The 23,755-nt window shown below is 42.0% G+C and overlaps 1 protein-coding gene and 1 pseudogene across 1 annotated transcript; both read left to right on the forward strand.

Moving 5' to 3' along the window:
- Positions 1 to 62: 62 nt before the first annotated feature.
- On the forward strand, positions 63 to 14,870 carry LOC147453910 (uncharacterized; annotated as a pseudogene).
- A 559-nt stretch (positions 14,871 to 15,429) lies between these two features.
- Positions 15,430 to 19,599, forward strand: LOC147453911 (uncharacterized). Its single transcript, XM_086516983.1, has 2 exons — positions 15,430 to 17,063; positions 17,169 to 19,599. The coding sequence occupies exons 1-2, from the start codon at positions 15,430 to 15,432 to the stop codon at positions 19,597 to 19,599; spliced, it is 4,065 nt and encodes a 1,354-aa protein (XP_086373109.1).
- Positions 19,600 to 23,755: the final 4,156 nt, after the last annotated feature.

The following is a 23,755-nucleotide window of genomic DNA, read 5'->3' on the forward strand; positions in this document are numbered from 1 at the left end:
AGGTGATATAAGGCTATGGTCACGCGAGGCTTAGTTATCTGTAAGCCTTGACAGGCCTGACGATGGCAGGTATGACAACTGCTGCGATGACAAGGAAGCGCAAGTAGTGAGAGAGAGAAACAAAGGGCACACCGGCCACTTACCGGCATAGTTTTTCAACTATGCTGAAAATGGAATAGTAAGCTTACTAAACTGGTGGCCTACTGCAAAAAGTTGCGCAGTGTCAGATTCTGCCGGCTTAGGTTACGAAAAACTAAGCCTCGCGTGACCATAGCCTAACCATCAACTCCATTGACTTCACACTACGACATAGTATGATAGTAGTAGTCGTAACGTTGTGAGTGCCCACACGAGAATATATTTATTAATACAAAGATCTATGCACTAAGTTTTTGTCATAACTATGAAGGGTAGAGTCTAGACTCTCTAGTCTCTAGTTGCTATGGTTCCTTGACGCATGCTTTACTCACTTATGTGTTGGACATTCCATGTTTCTTTGGCATAAGGGGACCTATGGGAGCTATAATTAGTCCCGCATTTTTGGAAACTTTTCTTCTTTTTATGGCATGGACATGGAGACTTTACATTGTTAAATTTTCATCCAAGCTACGACAAGTTGATATTGTGTTAATTCTTACTATCTTCTATGGTGAGTATGCCCTATCAACTACCTTATCTTTGTGCACATTTTCCCTATTCAACTACCTTATTCTTGTACATTTTTTTCCTATTCAATGCTTCGTTTAGTGCTACGCTTGATTATGTAGTGAATACTACGAAACTAATAATGCACATATAACTTCATGGAAGTGCAAGGTATGCTTTTTTTTTTTAAAGCAGAGCTCACATAGTGTGAGTGAGTATGTTGTAAAAACAAAAAAAAGAAGAGAAATTTTGATTTGTGAAAATTCCCAAAATATCCCTATTTGAGAAATTTCCAAAATACCTCCCATATTTTGTCAAAATTTCCCAAAATGCCCTTCAAATTTTTCAAAATTCCCAAAATACCCATGGATAGGAAACTAAACATCTCCAAAGACAAAAAAAAATTTAGCTTTTCATAAGAAGATTTATTGTCTATCATTAGAAGATGTTAAAACTAGAATTTAAGCTAGTTATGTAGGCTTTGACGATGAATTGCTTCAAATGCCCTTTTTTGTTAGCTAATTCATAAGAAATTATGTGTAAAGCAGCCAAAAATGGATCTCAATTGTCAAAAGGAATAAACTCTAAAAAATCCAAAGCAATCCACTCAAAATAGACTCAAGGGTATTTTGGGAATTTTTGAAATTAGAGGGGTATTTTGGTAATTTTCCCAAAAAAGAATTACATGAGAATCTATGCTCAAAGCGAGCACGAGAGTCCATACAACAACCACAAGCAATAAGTTCATAGAACATGGCTTTTTACAGGGAAGCCACAAATCCATACAAAAAGAAAAACATATTGCCGAGCATGACCATGCAAGTTGCCACCACAATAAACCCTCTCTCACATAGCAAGCAGTACCCAGAATGGCCAACAAAACAAAAAAAAAGGAGATCAACCATCACATGAGAACTCCAAGGACGTATAGACCCTGGGGAGCCAAGCACCGGGGCTAGTAGATCCAGAATCCCACCACCAGCACTACGAGTCCAACCCACCGAAAAGAAGCCACCGGTGCCACCAAAGACAGTGCACTCTTCCACGGTCCGTTGCCCTTGCCCGGAGCCACCAAAGAAATCTAGCAAAAGGCTGACCCATCGGAGCCATCACTTCACCACGAACCTCCCATTCAGCTCTGAACTACAGTCACGGGACCATACCACCATAAGAACCTTGGCTTCGAGGGAGCTAATCCCAACCAGAGAACGGTCAAGAGTGCCACTAAAACAAGTACCCTTGCCGCAAGCACCGAGAATCCCTCCAAGCAACATGCAAGTTGATCCCCACCGGAGAAAGGAGTGCATGCTAGCCCCTTGATTAGGCTGAGAAGACAAGGGAAGCCGCCGAGGAGAGGTCAATAGCCATGGGCCCCCACCTGGGGCGATCCTCCGCGTCCCCCTCAACAGCACCACACCCCGCTAAAAAAGCACAACAGATCCCCATCCAACACCCCACCTCGTGAGCCCTCAGTGAGAGAGGGATGAGTCGAGCTATGTCGCTGCAACATCTCTCGAAACCTAGAAGTGGAAGGTATCCTAATAAAGGAGAGATTAGTGAGCTTGCCATTAGAAACAAAGTCACAAGGACATGGAGAATTTCAAGGATTCCATAGCCATAACCACTCACAAATTTGACGCTCACATTGAGAGACATCACCTCAATTGTTTTACATTCAATTAAGGTACATGACCCAATTGTGAGAGTAGTCTTTATCAACCCCTTATTGCCACTTGGTCGCGGACAAGTCTTGTGGTTAGTTCAACGCATGCATTCACAGGTTGTGCATTCAACACCCGTTGCCTAAGGTTCTAAATATGGACCACGACTATTCTTATTTCGTAACTTCGCAAATTTTGCCAAGAGATTCAGCAACCATTGTCAAAAGATCTCTATAATTCTCCACAAAAGGTGATTGGAATATCTCCTTGCTCTACCCCTTCTGTAATTTTCCCGCACCTATCTACACTCGATTTAGTACACCAAAAGCTGATCTACATTAACTCTTCTTAAATAGGCTCCTCTACCCTATGTGTTGTCTAGGGTGCCAAGGCCTTTATGGCTTCACACTAAGTGACTCTACTACCTAAACATACTAATTGACATGATTTGGAACTTATGGGGCTCTTTTAGGTCACATTTCACCAAAGGTTGGAAGCAGTGGTGCAAGGCTACTAAAATCCTCATATAATTTCTTTAAATCTAGACTAGTGTGTGACCCACGCGTTGCTGCGGCCAAAAAAAGCATGGCCATTGGGTCACAAACACACACACACACACACACACATTTGTAGGTGTGGATAAGTGTCTATATGCACACAAGTGGAGAGAGTGGATCACTCCAAAAAAATGACAATTCTCTCTCTCTGTGTCTCTCTCTCTCTCTCTCTCTCTCTCTCTCACATATTAGATCATGAGATCAAGATTTGTCAAGTAGATCTTTGATATCTATTTGCATCAATAAAAATTCTCTTCTCCCTCCCCTCCTCCCCCCCCCTGCCCGCCCCCCCCCCGCCTCTCTCTCTCTCTCTCTCTCTCTCTCTCACACACACACACACACACACACACACAAACAGTTTTGAGGTGGAGACTTGTGAAGTAGATCTTTGAGATCTCTCTCAGTGAATAAAAAGAGGAAACTATAATAACCATTGACTGTGGTGGATTGGTCAGCAAAATTCCCTCTTAAAAACCAACTCTTAAATTAAAAACTTGTCAAGTTAAAAATTTGAGATTTTTTAGAGTGTTGCTGTGATATTAAAAATTCTCTCTCTCTCTCTCTCTCTCTCTCTCTCTCTCTCTCTCACACACACACACACACACTATGGCTAGTTATAGCGTGTTGCTATTTCCTTGGTATTATTAGCTGGGGATTGTTGGCCTGGAGAACCTTTGGTGAATTACCGGCTTGAATTCACTTGGTGATTTTCTAAAAAGGTATTAGTAGGTGGTACCTTAATGGTACCTAACACTAAGTAGTTAAATGGGTTATCAAGTTGGGTGGGTTGCCTTGCCTATTTATTCTGGCCTCTTCTGCGTTATATCACAGTGGCTCCCCCCTTGGCAGATATGTGCCATGGCGCTCTCTCTCTCTCTCTCTCTCTCTCTCTCTCTCTCTCTCTGTGTGTGTGTGTGTGTGTGTGTGTGTGTGTGTACATTGTGGTGTTGTGTATCTTCTTCCTATTGAAGTTGGGCCCGCCATACTGTTATAAAGGAATGTGGCCACTGCACAAGGTGGGGTTGCTGTATCTTCTCCCTCTTGAAGCTGGGCCCGTCATGATGCTGTGAAGGAATATGACCACTGGCTCCAAACCCTATAAAGGTGAGCTTCCATGCTCACTTAGCATTGGTACTATGTGCGTCTGAGGTGTGTGTGTGTACTTGTGCACATTGGGATTGTGAGGGTTTTACCCGCGAAGGGTGTAGCGTTAAGTAGTCGGCTATATGGCAAAAGGCAAGCATAAGTAGGCCATTGTGGAGTTGGCTGCTCCGACTTAATTTTAAGTGACTTATGGCATTGTGATGGACTACTGTCCAAACTGTTTGGATGTGTTGTGATTCACTTGTTGTTATGGTAATATTCCCCATGCACATGCCAGAATGTGTACATGAATGGCAACTTCTACTGAGCCTTTTGAATCTACGGCACTAATTTTTTTGACTCGCCTTTCGAGTTTAGGAAATACTTTCAATTTGTTGACTTATCATAAGCATGTATATGAGCACTCTTTTGGTGTGTGTAGCTTTGTTTTTGTGATTCCCTTTCGAGTTTAGGGATATATGTCAATGCATATATATGGTCTTGTCATAGGCAGGTAAAATAATTCATTATAAGGTGGTATCCTCTTTCAATACCGGATAAATGCTGCCTTGAATTCCTTTTAGCTTAAAAGTAATGATAGAAGTTCTTCGTATTACTTGGTGAATGACCCTATATGGTAGGGTTGACCTACTTGTGGGGTAAAAAGAAGAGGCATGGTATCTTTTTAAGGCTTCCGCAATAGTTATTCTACTGAGGTTATGCTTTTGGGTTCGTTACCGAGCTTACCATGCTTGCTCAAATACGATCTATGTTGTTTTAGTGTTGTGTATATAGATCCTTTATAAAATTGCTCAACTTGGCCGAATATAGTTATGAATGGTTGGTGTGAACAGGGTTAAGATTGATTGGGGATGAATATGGTAAAGAATATGGTTATGTAAGGTTGTAGAATATGGTGAATATGGTTGTAAATGGGCTGCTCATGAGGCTATTAATGATTGCTTATTGCGTCAAAGTTATGGGCTATGGTGGCTCACTCTCCTAGCTTTTGGAACAAATGTGGAACTATGTAATATCCCATGTATATATTGTATGTCTTAGGGGATTAGCACTCATACTTACTACCTTACATGTGGTTTCGACTTCGTCTAAGGTGGTGTAGGACTTACTTACTAACATCTTTTTATGTTACAGGTGACTCCAAAGTATAGATTCACTACACGTATGAGCACTGTCATTGACCTAAAAAAAATAGCCGCAATTAATGCCAAACTATGTAAATTCAAGAAACGGGTATATGTGGCCCAATTCGAGGTTAAATTGCCTCATAAAACTCGTCTCCGGCCTTATCTTATGAGAGCTTGCAAAGCAAAAGGGGTTCCAAATGTGTCTGTTTCCCCTTGTAAATGAAACCATCTCTGAATATATGAGTAGCTTTACCTTTCTTATTATTTATCTTTGAAAGCAATTTAGTTGGGTGACATCTATAACATGCGGGATAACCATGCATCACCTGCATACGGTGCCAATGCTAAATGAAAGTTGTGTTGTTTCCATGGGTGCACGTGAGGGTTACCTTCTCAACTATGGTTTTCAAAGTTCCTTGGCTTGAAGATGGCGGATTTATATATCTTCATGCTCTTGATTCTCTTGTACTTGTGTATAAAGTATGTTATGTACTATGAATGGGAATTATACCACCTTTTCATTGACATAGTTTCTAGTGTCTTTTGTAATTTGAAAGGATTCTTTTGGTGTTTATGTTACATTGTTATTGGAACACACACACACACACACACACACACACACACACACACACACACACGTGTTGTTGCACAACCCCTCACCCTCTTTGTTTCCCTCCATCAATATCTCTCTCCCTATGGGAAAATTCAAACCCATAAGCAACTACCACTATTCTCTCTCTCTCTCTCTCTCTCTCTCTCTCTCTCTCTCTCTCTCTCTCACACACACACACACACACACACACACATACACACACATATTGGCATTCAACCCCGCGATCACCTTCTCTATCTCCCTCCATCAATCTTTCTCTTTTAATGGAAAAATGGAAGCCCGTAAGGAGTTGCCACTTCTCTCTCTCTCTCTCTCTCTCTCTCTCTCTCTCTCTCTCTCTCACGCACGCACACACACACACACACGCATACACACAGACGCACGTGCACACGTGCGCGCGCACACACACACACACAAACTTAGAAAATTGTAATTGGAAGCATGCCATACAAATTGTCTCTACAAGAATGTATATGTAATACAATTGTGACAATTGATCCTTGTTGGTATCTTCTCCAGTAAGGATATGCTCATTTGCAGAGTCTTGATCTCTTTATGTGGAATAAGTTTTCAAGACAAAAAATCCTTCAAGAAATCGATGCTCTATATGAAATAAATCTTCAGAAGTTCTATGTCAAAATGCAATGTCTTATGTAGCACAAATGCAAGAGCCTCTCCCTCAAGAAAGTCGTTGAAATTATTATCTAGATATCCAAATTTTAATGGTAATATAATTTTGCTCACATCAACTAATCTTATGAGTTTAAACTCGCATTCTCAAATAATACTTTTCATTTTCCTCAAATGAACCACCTTTGCTTTATTTCGAGCCTCAAAAATATGACCTCAATAGCCAATAGTGTAACTATCTTAATCCAACACAATAGTTTCTCCCTCTTTTGGTGTTCATAACCTTGGGTACTTGAGCTGTAATCAAAACTGTATCACTATATATTAGGATATTTCATCTTTGGCTTTCCATAATCTTTCCCTCGTAAGGATGACATGTCTACAAACTCTAACACTGATACTCTTTTATTTTATGGAGTATGTGAAAGCCGAAGTAACGAGTGCTAGTTAGATAAAGCATTTCTCATTGAAAAATGCATAACTCTCTTTTCCTTGAAATGGTATGTAGTTGCTTTAGGAAGGCTTCTAGTTTGCCATGCACCTCTCCTCTTTGTGCATAGCTTGTGCTCAAGTCCGTGAGAGAGTATGTAGTTGCTTTAGGAAGGCTTCTAGTTTGCCATGCACCTCTCCTCTTTGTGCATAGCTTGTGCTCAAGTTTGTGAGAGAGTGACCGTGGATGTGCTAAGCATGCATCTTTTCAGAGCCTCTCATGCCCTTCCATTTTGGGTATGTTGGAAAAAAAAAAGAAACAGAGTTTAATGTACCTTCAACCGGCTAAAATTATAAAACGTGGGCTACATCCAAGCTTGCCTTGAGAAAATTAATAAATTTTGCAAGTCTTAATGTAAATACTGGAAATTCTTCAAGTATCAATGTTATTAAAAATTCTTCATATTTTAACCCCAAAATTGAAAGAGTTTTATTTTTGCCCTTATTTACTATATTACTAAGTAGATGAAGCATTTCATATCGTAGAATTGACTCCCTTTTTTTAAAACAATATGTAATTGCTTATGGAGGGTTGCCAACTTGTTGGGAAAACTCTCTCTCTCTCTCATGCCAGTGTCCCATGCGAGAGTGTAATAGATTTTTGACAGGTCCACTTTCCTCTTCGTGCATAGCTTGTGCTTGAGGTGGCAAAAGAGTGATCGAGGATGTACTGCACATCCAAGTTTTTAGTGCCTCTCATACCCTTCAATTTGGGTTTATTTGAGACATGTGTTCATAAAAGAAAGGGCTTAGTGTATTTTTAACCTGCTAAATTGGAAGACCCAGGCTACATCCCAAGCTTGCCTTTAAGAAAATTGACAGTTCTTCAACTTTTAACCTAAAATCTAGAAGAGTTTTATTTGTGTCCTTATTTATTAAATTACTATAATTAGGAAGAATATAAGTAGATGAAACATTTCATATCATAGAATTTACTCCCTTTTTCTTGAAATAATATGTGCATTGCTTTTGGCTGGCTACCAGGTTGTTGAGGAAACTCACTCTCTCTCTCTCTCTCTCTCTCTCTCTCTCTCTCTCTCTCTCTGCCCCACGTGAGGATGTACCAAAATTTTGATAGGTGAACGCCTCCTTTTGCCACATACTATCCTTAGGGTGGTAAGAGTGTGACAGTGGATGTACTGAGCTTCCAACTCTTCTACATCCATCGCGACCTTCCGTTTTGGGGCTATTTGAGTCCCATGTTTACAAAAAACCGGGGTTTAGTGTATTTGTAACTGGATAAACTTACAAAATTTGGGCTATATTCCAAGCTTGCCTTCAAGAAAACTGAAAAAAAATTCCAAGGTTTATGTAAATATTGTCAATTCTTCAAATTTTGACTTAAAAATCAAAAAAGCTTTTATTACGCCTTTATATATTTCCAATTTTTTGCAAAAAACCAAGGTTTACTATATTTTTAATCAGCTGAAATTGAAAAATCTTGGCTAGTTTCCAAGCTTGCCTTGAAAAAAATTGAAAATGCTTTGCTAGTTTTAGCGGTAATTTCTCAAATTTTGGCCTAAAAACCAAAGTTTTAATTGTGCCCTTCTTTACTTCGAGTACATTTTTTTTTTTGGCAAGCCTAGCAAATTAGTTCGATTGGGAAAAATGTTTTTGGCAAGCCCTACTTGAGACCTCACATGCCACATGCTTATGTTGTCCCATGTGAGGAACAGGTGGTGCCAGCCTGACTGCAAGACCATCTGACTTTGCCTCTTTGGGTGAAGTTGTAACATGTAGTGTGCACGTCCTCTAAGTTAGTAGCATAGCAATGCATTTAGGTGCCAATCACAAGGTTTTTGCTCAGCATTGCTTGACGTGTGGAATCATGGAGAGCTTAGCATGTACTATTCTCAAGATTTCTTCTCCTTTTTCTTTGTAGGGTTTATGGTCCATGTTCATATGAGCACAATGTTCCTCAATGTGATGAGATGGCACCAATGCATGTACCTGGTTATGGATTACTCTTCCTTGTAGATAGGCTTATGAACTAGTATGGTCATTTGTGTTTTCTCCTCATGGCATTAACAATTTCTTGGCATGAGGCTTATTTATCGGTGGTGGTTTTAATCTATTAACCCCTTTTTGAGTATTGCTATAGATATTTAAAATGATAAATCATCAAAATAGAGTCACCCTTCAAAATTTGAGAGCTCTGTGTGGATTTGTGTAGAAAAAAAAGGGGGGTTTCTTTAAAGCATTCAAAAGGAAAATTAGAGCCACGCTTCAAATTGCCTTCAAGAGGAAAAATAGAGTCACCCTTCATCAAGCACGGTTATGCTTCCAGGGCTCCTCTCTCTCTCTCTCTCTCTCTCACTCTCACTCTCATGTTAGTGTTGCATGTGAGTATTTAAAAGATTTTCAACAGGTCTCTTCGCAAAGCATGTCCTCGGGGTGGGGAGAGTAATCTTGGATGTACCAAGCATCCAACGTTTCTACGTCTATCATCCCCTTCTATTTTGGGGTTATTCAAAATTAGTGTTCACAAAAAACCAAGGTTTATTATGTTTTTAACCAGCTTAAATTGTAAAATCCCAGATAGATCCCAATTCAAGGGGGTCACTACAATAAAAGAATACCTATCACGTGGGTTAACGTTGTGGATTGTTTTATTATATACTTTTTTCACAATTTTACATACAAAAGGGTGTTGAAAAACTATAAACTTACAAATTGAATAGAAAAATGCTCTCTTTTATTGGTGAGAAATTCACAGCTAAGGGTTTCAAAAATGGTGCTTGAACACACGTGATATAGGTTTTACATATAGTGATCTCCCCCCGAGGATTCCACCCTTCATCGAGCAGTGTTATGCTTCTAGGGTTCCTCTGTGTGTGTGTGTGTGTGTGTGTGTGTGTGTGTGTCATGTTAGTGTTGCACGTGAGGATCTAAAATATTTTCAACAGGTATTTCCCTCCTCTCTTTGCAAAGTATGTCCTCGAGGTGGGGAGAGTAATTTTGGATGTACCAAGCATCCAACTTTTCTACGTCTATCATCCCCTTCTATTTTGGGGCTATTCAAAATCAGTGTTCACAAAAAAACCATGGTTTATTATGTTTTTAACCAGCTCAAATTGTAAAATCCCAGATAGATTCCAACTCAAGGGGGTCACTACAATAAAAAAATACCTAATCACATGGGGTCAACGTTGTGAATTATTTTATTATATACTTTTTTCACAATTTTACATACAAAAGGGTGTTGAAAAACTATTCTTGAAAAAAACTTTACAAATTGAATAGAAAAATGCTCTCTTTTATTGGTGAGAAATTCACAGCTAAGGGTTTTATAAATAATGTTTGAACACACATGATATAGGTTTTACATATAGTGACCTCCCCCAAAGATTCCAAGCTTACCTTGAAAAAAACCAACAAAATTCAGCAAGTTTTAGTATAAATCTCATCAATTCTTCAAAAGATTTTTTAGTGTGCCCCTTATTTACTTTAAATTTGCGAGAAAAGATTTGGTGCCCTCTTTGAAACCCCCCCGCACGCGCGCACGCACACACACACACACACACACACACACACGTCCTTTCATTTTGAGACTGTTCGAGTCTGTGTTAGATAAAAAGTGGGCTTTAGTATATTTTTTAATGGTCTACAATTGCAAAAGCCTTGAACACACATGATATAGGTGTTACATATAGTGACCTCCCCCAAAGATTCCAAGCTTACCTTGAAAAAAACCAACAAAATTCTGCAAGTTTTAGTATAAATCCCATCAATTCTTCAAAAGATTTTCTAGTGTGCCCCTTATTTACTTTAAATTTACGAGAAAAGATTTGGTGCCCTCTTTGAAACCCCCTCGCACGCGCGCACGCACACACACACACACACACATATACACACACGTTCTTTCATTTTGAGACTGTTCGAGTCTGGTGTTAGATAAAAAGTGGGCTTTAGTATATTTTTTAATGGTCTACAATTGCAAAAGCCTAGATTCCAAGTTTGCCTTGAAGTAAACCGCTAAAATTCTGATAGTGCACATACGAACTATTCCATAAAATTTCAATTTTATGGCCATTGGCCTTTGAAAAGCAAAGTTGAGACACCCAAAATTGGCTTTCACAAGGTCTGCCCTAAAAGAAAAAGTAAAGTCAATCTCTTTTTTGGCCTGCCCAAAGGGCAAAGGCCCTAGAGTCACCTTATCTTTTTTCCTGGCTAAAAATAGGAAAACATGTTTTTTTTTATTGGCTGAGGATCATCAAGGTGGGTAGGTGGACAGGTGGAGAAGTTGGAGGGAATCCAAGGCGGGGATGATTACTTCGTTCGTGTGGACAGCTAGGAGGGAATCCGAGGCGCCGAAATCCATTTTGTTTGTGGAGTGTGACTCATGAGGCCTTTCTTCCCCTGCCTCGCTCTCTCTCTTTTCCATGATGTGGTCCTGGTTGCCGCCTCGGCCTGAGCATCCTCCTGCGCAGTTTTTCCCTTCTTCCCTGCTAGCGCAAGCCTGTGCTCCCTCTCCCTTTGTCATTCTCAGGCTGCCTGCGGGGAGCGACCTAGAGGAGTAACCTACCTCCATAGATCTTGCTATGGCTCATAGATATGTTCTTCTGCAAAATGCATTGCTCGTTCCTCCAACAACCTCCAAGGTCTCCTGCTTTTCTGAGCCTGCAAAGCCCTCGTTGTCGATCTCTGCAAGCTTCAAAACGATAGATGGCTGAGGAGCCTCAGCCTCTGCGCACTCAAGAGTTTGCGAGAGCTTGGCCAGGAACACCCACATCGTGGGCTGTGCGACAACCTCAAGCATACAACACGTTCGGGCTGGTGTTGTGTCTGCTAGCGCTGAGTCTGTCCCGGGTTGCTGCACTCAAGAGTTTGTGAGAGCTTGGCCAGGAACACCCACATCGTGGGCTGTGTAGCAACCTCAAGCATACAACACATTCGGGCTGGTGTTGTGTCTGCTAGCGCTGAGTCTGCCCCGGGTTGCTCTGCCTACAGCACTACCGACCAAGGTGAGTGGATAGTGGGTCATTTTGATCATCGGATTACTTTGCTCGCAGCACTGACTTTGCCTAGGATTTTTCTATTCGCAGCACTTCCGCCCAAGGTGAGCCACAGTGGGTCATTTTCCTGCTCAGAGAGCGTTGGGTCTTGGCTTCTCGACAGCATTGTTGAGTGATGTTGTGGTTTGTGGCTGTCTTTGTCAGTGTTTTAGCTTCTTTTGTGATTTGTAAATGAAGATCTTTGTGACCTTTGTTTCATGTTCTGCAGGTCAAGTATGAGGAGACATGTTGTGGGTTCATAATTCCACATAGACGGACAAGCGATTTCAGTCTTGAGGATCAGGCATATATAGATGGAGAGGGTGATGTTATTGCTATGGGTGACGCTCGGGATCTCAAGGATGCATGGTTATGGCAAGAATCACAGATTTTGAAGACAGGTTAAATTAGTGCCGTTCGAAACAGGGGTTGTAAGATTTGATGTGGTGCCGATATTAAGCTTGTTTTGTGCCCAGATTTCATGTCGTGTTGTTAGAAGAATATTCGTTAGAATATTGTTCGAGTGTGAGAATCTCTGGTTTTTTTCTGAATCAAAGCTGTGTGCGGGTGTCAGGATCGTTTTGTGTCTTGGTTTTTGAATCGGCTCTCAAGGCCCACACCGGGCAAGGCTCGCAGTTCTGGGCGTTATGGCAAGATGTCTGTAATTTGTGCATATGTTGTTGCAGTTTAAGATTTGATGTCAAGTTACAATGCTTTTTCTCTCTCTTTTCCTCTGCTTTCCCTGTCTTTCTCTCTCTACCTTTTGTCTTTTTGAGGTGCATTAAAGATTAGGACAGAAGTTTGCTCCCTTTTTGGGTTGCCGAGTATTCTCTCTCTTCCTTTCTTGGTCTTAAAAAAGAACGTGGCTGATTTATTTGCACCTCTTATATGATTACTTCCACCTTGCATCTTTAAAGACCTAATATTAAAGACTCACTCATGAGGATGTCGCTCTTGAGCTGTTACTTAAACTTCCTTTTTGAGTCCCTAAACCTGTTAGTTTTTTGAGTCCTCTTTATCCGTGGCTTGGTTAGACTAACACTCAGCTTTATGCATAGTTTTTATGGGTTGTAGTTGACAATAGCTGCTCTCACTTCTCAAGCATTCCAACTTTCGAGGGAAGGAAGCCTCTCTCCTCCTCTCGCTGTCTCTGCCTCTCCCTCCATCTCTGTTCTGCATCTTCATACCTTATACCTCTGCGCAATGGATTTTGAAATGGCTGGTTTGATACTCTTACTTGCACCTTTTGAATGAATTGCTTACTTGTTACAGTCAACGAAAAGTGACCTTGAGCTTGAATCTTTCTGTTGTGAATTCTTGTTGGTTGTAGACCTATCTTTCGAGCATGTTCAAAGTGTGCAAGACACTCAAGCTGCGCATGGCAAGTCTTATCATGAACTTGTGGAGGGCAACTTGAAGGAAGAAGGTGTGTTGGAAGCTCCGACGCATGAGGCATTTGGTGAGAGAGTTATGTCTCCTCTCAAGAAACTAAGTCCAAGGGCTTCTCTTAAGAAGCCTTCTCCTTCAAAGGCCATCAAAAAAGCCCTTAGTCATGTCTGAGGTATTTTCCTAGCAGCCTTGGCTTTTTTTTGGCACTGCAGGATAAATTTGACTTGATTGTCTTGCAGGGAAGGCCGTGCGTAAGAGCCTAGCTGGCGTAACGTTGTTCTCGAGCAGCGACACAACATTTCCAAAACGTGATGCAATCGTTGAAACTTTTGATTCGCAGCTAGCGTTGGCTCCTAGGACTCCTGTCCTTGCTATTTCTGAGCTTTCTAACGCAATCAACTTCCGCTTTGCATTTGAAGGCAAGGTGCTATGTAAGTATGGAACTTTCAAGATTAGAGAAGGCTCCTTCCCTAAGTTCTTAAAGGCTGATTTGGTTGATAAAGAATGTAAGCACACTACTACTTTTGTTGTGGCTGAGAGTTACATTGCTCAATTTGTGGAGTCCGTTGAAGCCAATGACTTTGTGCGCATTGAGGGGGGGTCAGTAAGGAGAAGAACTCGCAACGACGGTGGCACAAGCGTGTGGGCTTTGTACGCCGATGCGACTACTTTGGTTGTCAAAGCTGAGCCATTTGATTGCGTCTTGAGTCTTTATCCCGAGCACAAAATCAAAGACCTTGTGGCTGGTCCAACAATGGATTTTGTCCCAACTGTTGCGTTTATCGTCACGAAGATTGATGACTCTTCCAAGGGTGATGGTGGCACGAGCTATCGCTTGACAATTGCTAATGGACTTGCCTCGAGCGATAGGGCAAGCGTAAGTTGGGTTCTTTGGTTGCATTTTGACTTGTAGCCCAAAAAATTGACAGTGGCATTTGTGTCTTTATTAATTATCTTTTTTCGATTAGCTTTTGTTTGTTCCCTCTAGAAGAGTGGACTATCATCATATGGTCAATGAAGTGAAAGCAAATGGATCTTACTCATGCGTGGCTCACAATATAAACGTTTTCAAGCACCTTGCAAACACTCTTTCAATTGTTGATGCAACTATATTGTGTGCTTTGCCAATCCAACTTGAGAATGTTTTTCGCGGCTTCCTCTCAAAGCAACTAGCAAGCTTGGGTTTTGGGAAGAAGGTGAATCCCACTCTTCATGCTGGTTTTCAATGTTTGCTTGTATGTATCTTTCAAAATAGTCAGCACTTAATTTAGCGTTCGCATTTTGTGCAGATCTTTGGCACACTAGAGGTCGTCAACGTGAATAGCCTTGGTGTGGAGTACATTTGTGAGAGTTGTAAGGGAGTTCGGGTAAGCCGCCAAGCATCCAACCCCTTTTGTTTCACATGTGACAAAGTGTCGAATGTTCTCAAGGTGCCATCCGTGCAAGCAAAGGTCGCTCTCCAAAATGGATCCGTTGCCAATGTGACTTTGCATGGGAAGGTTGTTGATCAAGTGCTTTGTCTTCGTCGACCTTTTCTCGAACTGTACGATGATAATCTTGTTAGCTTGAAGTCATCTCTTGTCAACCTCAAGAAAGTTAGGACATTCACTGTTGACACTGAAGGGTATGTTTCAGAATACAAGTCTGGTGTGCCAAGCTAATTTTGTTGAAATCTGTTAGAGCTTCTGTTTGTATGTATCTCTTGCAATATATCTCGAGCCTCTTGTATGCAGCCTTGTTTTGGCACTTTTTTGTACCTTCCTTGGCTCATACCGTCTATGACACATACCTTTGTTCTCTCTAAAGAACGCTTGTAACTATGATCAATCAATCGTTTAGCTTTGATATTGGTGGTTTACACCTTGGGATAGATCAAGCTTTTTTTTCTAAGCATCCATTGAATCAAGATGTTTTAAACTCTCTCATATGCACATTTGATTGTGGCTTCTCATTATGCACTCTCCTTGAAAAGATTGTTGAGCTTGTTATATGTGACGTTCGCGAAGGAACATTGGAACCATTAATGTGTGGCTTAAGCCATGGGTTGTTGATTTTCGAAATGAATCCAATAACATTCTAAAACTTAGAAACCTTGTGCAATCATTGTTATGGATTCGACAATCTTCAAAGGTCCTTAGCATGCATTTAGTGTCGCTTGTTTGTCGTATTTTAGATTCTTGTTGCAATATGTACCTTTTCCAAAATATGACCTTCGATAAGATGGTTTCTTATGGCTCTGCGCATATGCCTTCATCCTCGAAACTGAATGGGCTGCTTTTCTTTGATACCCCAGAAGGTTTGTTCTCATTTCCTTCAGCAAACAATCGTTTGAAGCGAGCGAGATGTGTATGGACTGAACATGCTACAACTGCTTTGTCTTTGTTAATAGAAGCAAGTCCCAACTCTGCTGCTAAAGAGATTGCACTTAGATTTCAGAGTTTGATTCCTTCTTACAACTCTAAACAAATTCAAACCAAAATTTATAAGATGTGGAAAACCGTGCACTCCCAACCCCGTGTAGTTCAGTGCCCGCATTCACAAGCAAGAAAATACTTAAAAGCAATAATGGATACACCTTGTTGGCCTTGTGCATCATGTGAGACTTTGATGTTTAAGAAAAGCTCGCATAATTTAAACCATGCCGAGGCTTCACTTTTAACAAACCTAAAGAAACTCCCCCAAGGAGGTCCCTCAGAATTTTGTGTTTGTACGGCTTGCAAGCAATCCCTTAAAGCACAAAAAACACCACCTTTTTGTGCATGCGGGCAGTTAACCTTCAACGCCAAGGTGCCGGTCATTGAAAAGCTAAATGCTGTTGAGCGACGACTTGTCTCCCCACGCATCGCATTCGCACAGATTCGTGAGCTCAACTACGAGGGTCAATATGGTTTGCGTGGTAGCATTGTGAATGTAATGGCAGACCTATCGAGAGTACAGACGTTGTTGCCTCGTTTTGCGCATGAGCAAGCAACAATTTTGGTTGAGATTAAGCGCAAGATGGAGTATAACCATGCATATCTTAGTGGTCTTGTTTGGCCAATATATGTTGTACAAGCATTGTCACACCTTTTGAAAACGTGCTTATACCTACAACAAAACATAACACTCAATGAGTCATGGACATCCTCCTTTTTGTTGGCTCCTGACATTGCTATGAGTCCTGATTGCCATGTTGACGACGATACCGTTGAGCAGTCCGACACCCTTGTTCACGGCATCTTTTCTGCACAGCAGGTTGTGGACTACGCTGCGCAACCAAGTAGCATCGCACCTTGCGAGGGCTTTAGCCCGCTTAGTATATTCGATGACGAAGCCTGCGAAGAGTTAGCATTCCCAGCATTGTTCTCTGGGGAGAGAAGAAAGTACCACGTCTTGGCAAAGAAGAAGTATCAACAAGTAGCACATTGGGAGCTTAAAAGTACAGATAGACGCTTCGCAAGAGACATAGAAAACCTTTTTTTTAAAACAATGACAGTCATCATTGGGAAAGTCTTGAGCTCTATATGGGTCCGCGTTCGAAAGGGGAAACTCCAGGGCAGACAACTTCAAGCTAGAGACGTTAGCACAAGCACGAACGTTGAACAACTGCTCACCTCTCAACTCGGCTCTCATGACTTTGAGACATTGCGTACATCTGCTGATTACAAGGCAAAGCTCAAGTGCAACGTCTCTGCAATGATTCGCCAATTGGGTCAGCCTACCTTCTTCCTGACATTCTCATGTGCAGAGCAAAGATGGGCACCCTTGAGACAATGTTTGACTAGATTAAACCCATATATAAAAGAGGAGGACTTCGCAAGCGTATCTATCTTCATGCGTGCATTGGTTCGATCAAATCCTGTTACTGTTGCGAGGTACTATGTCCACAGATTCAAAGAAATGAAGAAAGAACTTTAGCGCAATAAATCAATACTTGGTGAAGTGTTGGATTATCTTTTTGTGACAGAGTTTCAACACAGAGGGAGTCAACACGACCATGGCCTGCTTTGGATAAAGGATGTACCGATATTTGGCACCACACCTGATGATCAGACATTGCAATTTATCGACTCTTACATCACAACAAACAAGGATCAACTAGACGACAACCTTAACCCTGTGCAAATTCATTTCCATCATAACACTTGTAAGAAGCACAAAACATCTTGTCGATTTGGGTTCCCACGTCTGCCAGCAAGAAAATCCACAATCTTGTACCCAATAACAAGTCAAACCAAGAAGAAAACCCTTTTACAAAACAAGAAACAGATTGACATGGAGTTACTTTGCTTAGGTCATAACTCAGAACTATCTTTTGACGACTGGCTCAACACTCTAAACATGGATGACGACCTCTACATTGAATCACTTTCTGTGAAGATTGCAGAACCAACACTTCTGCTAAAGAGGGATCCAAAAGACATATACACAAACAACTTTAACAAGTCACTGTGCACCCTTTGGGATGCAAACATTGACATCCAATTTATATTCAATGGCCATGCAGTAGCTGCGTATTGCACGTCATACATGACAAAGGTAGACTCTTCCACAAGCAAAGCAATCAAGAATATAATTGAGACTTGCAAAAAGACTAGCCTCCCAACATTCGAATGGTTGAAGAAGATGGGGAGCGTGTTGATCAATGCCCAGGAAATCACATCGCAACAAGCTACGTACATCACACTTTCATTGCCGCTACACAGTGCAAGTAGACAATTCTTATTTATCAATGCAGATTTTGAGAGCCAAAGAACATTGCTGCTGAAAAGAAGATCCACGCTAGACTCTCTTCAGCCAGACGACACAAACATCTTCTTTGATGACATCGTCACAAAGTATACGCACTGTCCGACGATCTTTGCGGACTTATGCCTAGCGGAATACACCAGCACCTACACTCTCTTGCGAGGCATTCCTCGCAAGTGCAAGAAGGCTCGCGTGATTAGGTATGCGAACTTCAATGTTGTCAAGGACTCTGAGAGACACTACCATGAGCTTTGCTTGTTGTTTTTTCCATTTATCGGCAGCGAGGCTGACTTCGGAATGTCCTCAACCTCTTGGGGAGAAAAGTTCGAACACAACATTGCAACAATCACAAAAAACAAACAAAATTTCTCAAGGCTTGAGCTACCAACACTTTCCTCCAAAAAATCCTCATCGAGTTGCCCGTCACAAAGTGAAGGTGAAGAAGGTTTTAATTATGAACTTAATGTCGATCTACCAACCTCAAGGCCTCCAACAAAGTCTCTACCCCTTCGCCATGTCCTCGCATTGCCTGCTCCCAAATACCAGTCCCTTGTCACACAATTGAACCAAGGCCAACGAGCACTCTACGATGACATCATGATTAGAAAAGGCTTACAGCCAGCAAAACCTATCCACCTATTCTTAACTGGAGGTGCAGGAACCGAAAATACATTCACATTACGGACAATAATCCAAGGTCAAGTTCGGCACTACGGCTCGACGATCGAGAGTGAGGTTGAGCTTCCAACAGCAATGCTGATGGCTTACACAGGCAAAGCAGCCTTCACTCTTGGAGGAACCACAATCCACTCAGCATTGCGTTTACCACTTGTCTTGCAAACAAACACGACTCTCTCCGCAAAGACTTTAGCCGACCTCTCAACCCTCTACAAAAACGTCAAGTTAGTTGTTTTCGATGAAGCATCGCTAATAGGCAACAAACTACTTTGCATCATATACACTCGACTACGGGCAATCAAACATAACCATCTAGAACCATTCGGTGGTCTTGACGTAATCTTTTGTGGAGACCTTTGCCAAGCAAGCCCAGTACGAGACCGTTGGATATTTAGCGAGCCAGACGCACCTGTTGAGATGCTTGCACCCTCTTTCTGGCACACCCATATAAAATGTCACGAACTACACGAGCCAATGCGGCAGTCCAACGTAGACTTTGTCTCTATCCTCAACCGAATGAGAAATGCAACACATACGAACGAGGACCTCATACACATTAACACCAACTACGCAAACAAGCCTTTTGACATATTCAAAACACCACATCTTTTCTTCACAAACAACTTGAAGAATCAGCATAATCATTTTGTCTTCAAAAGCCTGACTACACAGGCATACATCATACGAGCGCATGATACCCACCACAAAACCTGCTCAAAAAACCTTGCTATTCCCAACGACCCTCAAGCAACAGCAGGGTTGACTTCAATCCTTGAGCTAAAAGCAGGAATGATAGTCGAGCTTTGTGCCGGCAACCTCAACGTCTGCGACGGCTTGGTCAACGGTGCCGATGGAATTCTAAAACATGTAGACTTCAGGGCAAACACATTTACTGCATGGATAGCTTTCTTCGAGCCTTCAACTGGAACACAACAGCAGATAGTAAACCAGCAGCTATACTATGACGGCATTGACAACCAGTGACACCAATACTGCAAACAACAAAAGAATTTCAGGTCGGCAAAAATATGCTAAGCACTGTTTCGAGAACACAAATTCCTATCCACGCAGCAAATGCACGTACCATCCACAGATCCCAAGGCCTGACAATGGACGCAGTAGCATTCGACCCAACCGAAATCAACACCCACGGCTTGGTATACACAGCCCTCTCTCGTGTCAGGGACCCTGCAAACTTACACATTCTTAGCCCAATCCATCCTAAACAAATCAAGATTGATGCCATTGTGCTCGAAGAACTGCGAAGACTACAAAAAAATGCAAAATGGGAATACTTAAGTCCACTTCCTTCCACATTCAAGGGAAGCCATCATATTATTCACTCACTAAACATTGTGTCTGCTCAAAAATACATTCACCACACAAGAAACGATGTCACCTTTGCAGCTGCAGACATTTTATGCTTCCAAGAAACAAGACAACAGTCCACACATAACATACTTGCACCAGAATTCAACCACCTCCACCACTACAATGGATATGGCATGTCTATCTATTACAAACAACACTTCTCCTTGCGCTCTCAAGTGACATTCTCACCTCCAGGAATTGAAATCATCCAAGCCTCCTTTGCCGCCCACGACAAACTTAATCTCCACATCATTGCTGTCTACAAATCACCGAGAACCCCTGCCAACTCCTTGCTTGCACTACTAGACACACTCACTCGAGAAACCCTTCCCTCAATCCCTAGCGTCATACTCGGCGACTTCAACATTCACGCTGACAGCGAAAACATTCAATACCGAGACTTGCACAACATGTTGCGGACAAGAGACTACCAACAAATGATCCATGAAACCACAACTATATACAACTCAATCCTCGACCATATTTGGCTTAAAAATGCCCCCCCAGCCTCAATTTGCGAAACACGATTCTGTTTTTGGTCCGACCACTCGTCAACACATTTGTTGCTTCCAAAATAATCCAAGCACCAAAAAAAGGTCTCCCTCTACAACTCCCACTCCAACTATTCAACATCAATGACCTCTCAAGCCTCCCTTCTTCTGCACGGTTTTCTACCTTCACTAACATTGACTGCCTTGCAATTCTAGTCTTCTCCCTCCACCACTCCCCTCAACGGCAGGCCTCGTGATTTTATCACTTGTTTAAACTTTGCAAGTTGAAAGGTGAAATGGTTCACACGTTTCAAGGTTAAGAGAAATGACACATTTTGCAAAGTTTTATTTGAAGTGAACCTAGGAGCGACAAGTGGATGCTTTCTCCTTGCTTGAAAAATTTAAGCCGCTTCATATATAGTATAGAAGAAGTAGTGCAGATCCAAAAGTAGTCTAGATTTAAAATATTGAACCAATCCCCTAATCATGAAAAGTTCTACTACTACCTGGCTCGAAGTTGCATTCTAGATTTAAAATATTGAACCAATCCCCTAATCATGAAAAGTTCTACTACTACCTGGCTCGAAGTTGCATTTCATTAATTAATTTGTTAAGGAGATTCTCCTACACCTTAACCATTGAATCTAGCCGAACAGTTGAACCCGATGCACACGCTCGTTTGTTCTGCTTCGCAAGCAACCCCCGCCCCCCCTTTCACGCATGGCCTCTCCTGCATAGAGAGAGACTTCTGTGACGCCCTGTTGCAAGCAGCAATCACCCAGTCTTCCCTCACCACGCATAGGATCTCCTTTCCGCATGGCGAGTTGGTGCACGAAGAGCCGAGACCGAAGCATGGTCTCATTCTTCCTCCTACGACAATCACCCACCATCAGAACATAGGGAAGCCTCTTGAACCTCATGAAGGAGATTCACCTTTCTGCGTAGCGTCAAAGCTCAAGGATGGAGAGAGAGAGAGAGAGAGAGAGAGAGAGAGAGAGAGAGAGAGATATTGTGATTTGCTCTCGGCGCGTGTGGAGCCTCGTCTTTGAGCTACCATTACCTGCTGCGCCCTCCTGCAAAAGCTTGCCTCCGCACATGCCCCACTGCGAGAAGCCTACGCTCACCCGCCCCTCTTCCTCGAGCCTCTGCCATGACGTCTGTCGCCAAAGCCCCCTCTGTCTCCATGTGCCAACCCACACCACGTCTGGTTATCTCGTAACTAGGGGCATATATATTTTGGGAGTTTTTGAAAATTTGGGGGGCATTTTTGGAATTTCCACAAATTAGAGGGCTATTTCAACAATTTTCCCAAAAAAATAAGGGCACACTTCAAGTTATTGCGGTTTTTAGGTGAAATTTCGAAGCTTTTGTCGGTAATCACACTAAATTTTTTGAAAATATTTCGGCTTTCTCAAAGGAAGGCTGAAAATCTAACCGGCATATCAAGATTTCATCCGGTTAAAATACACCGGAGTTGGTTTGTCCTCGTGCATACGCGTCAAGACCCTCTCCCTGTCTTCTCCAAGTGCCATGCTTAGCGCCCATACGACCCGCCCCCCAACCCCTTTTTATCCTAATTTTCAAAAAAACATTTCCCGAAGATTCCTATAAAAAGAAATGAAAAGAGCCTTTTGGCCACCTATTTCTATGGTGTCGATCAGTGTAGTAGATCTTTTCTTTGAGAAATTATAGCTCTTCAAAGTTTAAGCTTCATCGTATCCACACTAAAGCAATACCACTAAGAGCAAAGTACTCATAGTGCTTTAAGGAATTTAGTGGTATTTAAAAAATGAAAATAGTAAGTTTATCTTGAGTTATGATTGGGTCTCTGCTCCGTACATTAATTTATTAATCTACCAGATTCTCTCCTAAGAGTACTAGCTGAAGGAAAAGTGGACTCTCCTGGCGTTCCCACGGTGTCACCAGGTCACTGCATTCAGCTGTGCAGACAGCACCTGCCTTTGCTGTCCGTCCCCTCTGCTGCGCAACCCCATGCTCTGGATTGTGGGCATCGAACATCCTTCCCATCGCATCCCTGCTCAACACGCCTATGCGAGAGAGAGAGAGAGAGAGAGAGAGAGAGAGAGAGAGAGAGAGAGCGGTGTCTTGCGCATTGATGTGATCCTTGCCTGCATGGGGTCAGTCTTCACCATCGTAGTCCTGCCCTCTGTTTGCGCCCGCCCTTAAAACCCCCAACAGCCTTCCTGTTTCGCTCCTCCCAAAGCACTCGCCATGGCATCTACAAAGCGATGCCTGCAACAAACAGACACACAAAAAAACAACGCGCCCAAAAAAATCTTCAAACGCGACGTTGTTGTCTCTCTTCTCTCTCCCTCTCTCTCCTCCACGTGCTGGGTCCAACGTTCTTCTCCTCGAAGGCATGAGAACATCTACCCACATTCCCGTCAATTTGACTTGCTTCGAAAATTAGAGCCACATTTTCAGTGATTAGGTCTCCCCAATCTCAGAAAAATAAAAATTCTCTCAAAACATATTATGTACATAAGTATAAGTGTAGGGTGAGTTTAGGAAATGAAAAGACAAAAGAAAGTGGAAAGTCAAAAGACTCATGAAGATGAAAAGTAAAAAGATGCACGAAGATAGAAAGTCAAAAGACCTTTTGTGTTTATATAAATAGGTGTTTCTCTTCTTCTTTATTTTCCCTTCAACGTTTTCTTCTCTTCAAAGTGTCCTTCCCCCCTCTCTCTCTCTCAATGTTGAATCCGTCTTTTATATCTAACACTGTTGCAGATCTACGTGCTTCGTCATTGTTCGTGATTACGGGCTATATACTAGTGCATCACTCTTGTTGTTGTTGAGGGAATCTTTGAATCAGGAATACCTTTTAATTTTTTTGAAGCCAGTAGGCCGTGCCAATTTTGGTTTGGGGGTGTATTAATAGGAATCTTACGAGATGCTCATATGGCTTTGAGAAGAAAAAAAGGGACTTGGCACGTGGAGAGAGAGAGAGAGAGAGAGAGAGAGAGAGAGAGAGAGAGAGAGAGAGAGATTTTATTTGTCTAATTCCATCGCACGCGATGCTTTGCATCATCTTTTGGATGGTATATTGTGCGAGCCTTGCCTATCAACGCTATATGGCACCGTTGTGTATGTCTATGTCAATGTGTGGCTTGGTCTGTGGCAATGGCAGAGGCTCACCCTGTAGTTGCGATCAACGACAACTACTAGGTGTAGTGCAGGTATATGCGTTTCCCTGTCCTGCGCGACAACTGCAAGGTGGAACATAGAAGGGAAGGTTATACCTACAAGGCTGCGGC

This window comes from Adiantum capillus-veneris, chromosome 7 (assembly GCF_014529385.1).
Source record: "Adiantum capillus-veneris isolate H3 chromosome 7, ASM1452938v2, whole genome shotgun sequence".
In the NCBI taxonomy this organism is placed as follows: domain Eukaryota; kingdom Viridiplantae; phylum Streptophyta; class Polypodiopsida; order Polypodiales; family Pteridaceae; genus Adiantum; species Adiantum capillus-veneris.

What these genes read in the sequence shown, in the direction of transcription:
- LOC147453911 (XM_086516983.1), top strand. Translation starts at nt 15,430, where the DNA reads ATGGTTTCTTATGGCTCTGCGCATATGCCTTCATCCTCGAAACTGAAT. An exon ending in AATCCTGTTACTGTTGCGAG is followed by an intron (nt 17,064 to 17,168) that starts GTACTATGTCCA and finishes GTTTCAACACAG; the next exon opens with AGGGAGTCAACACGACCATG.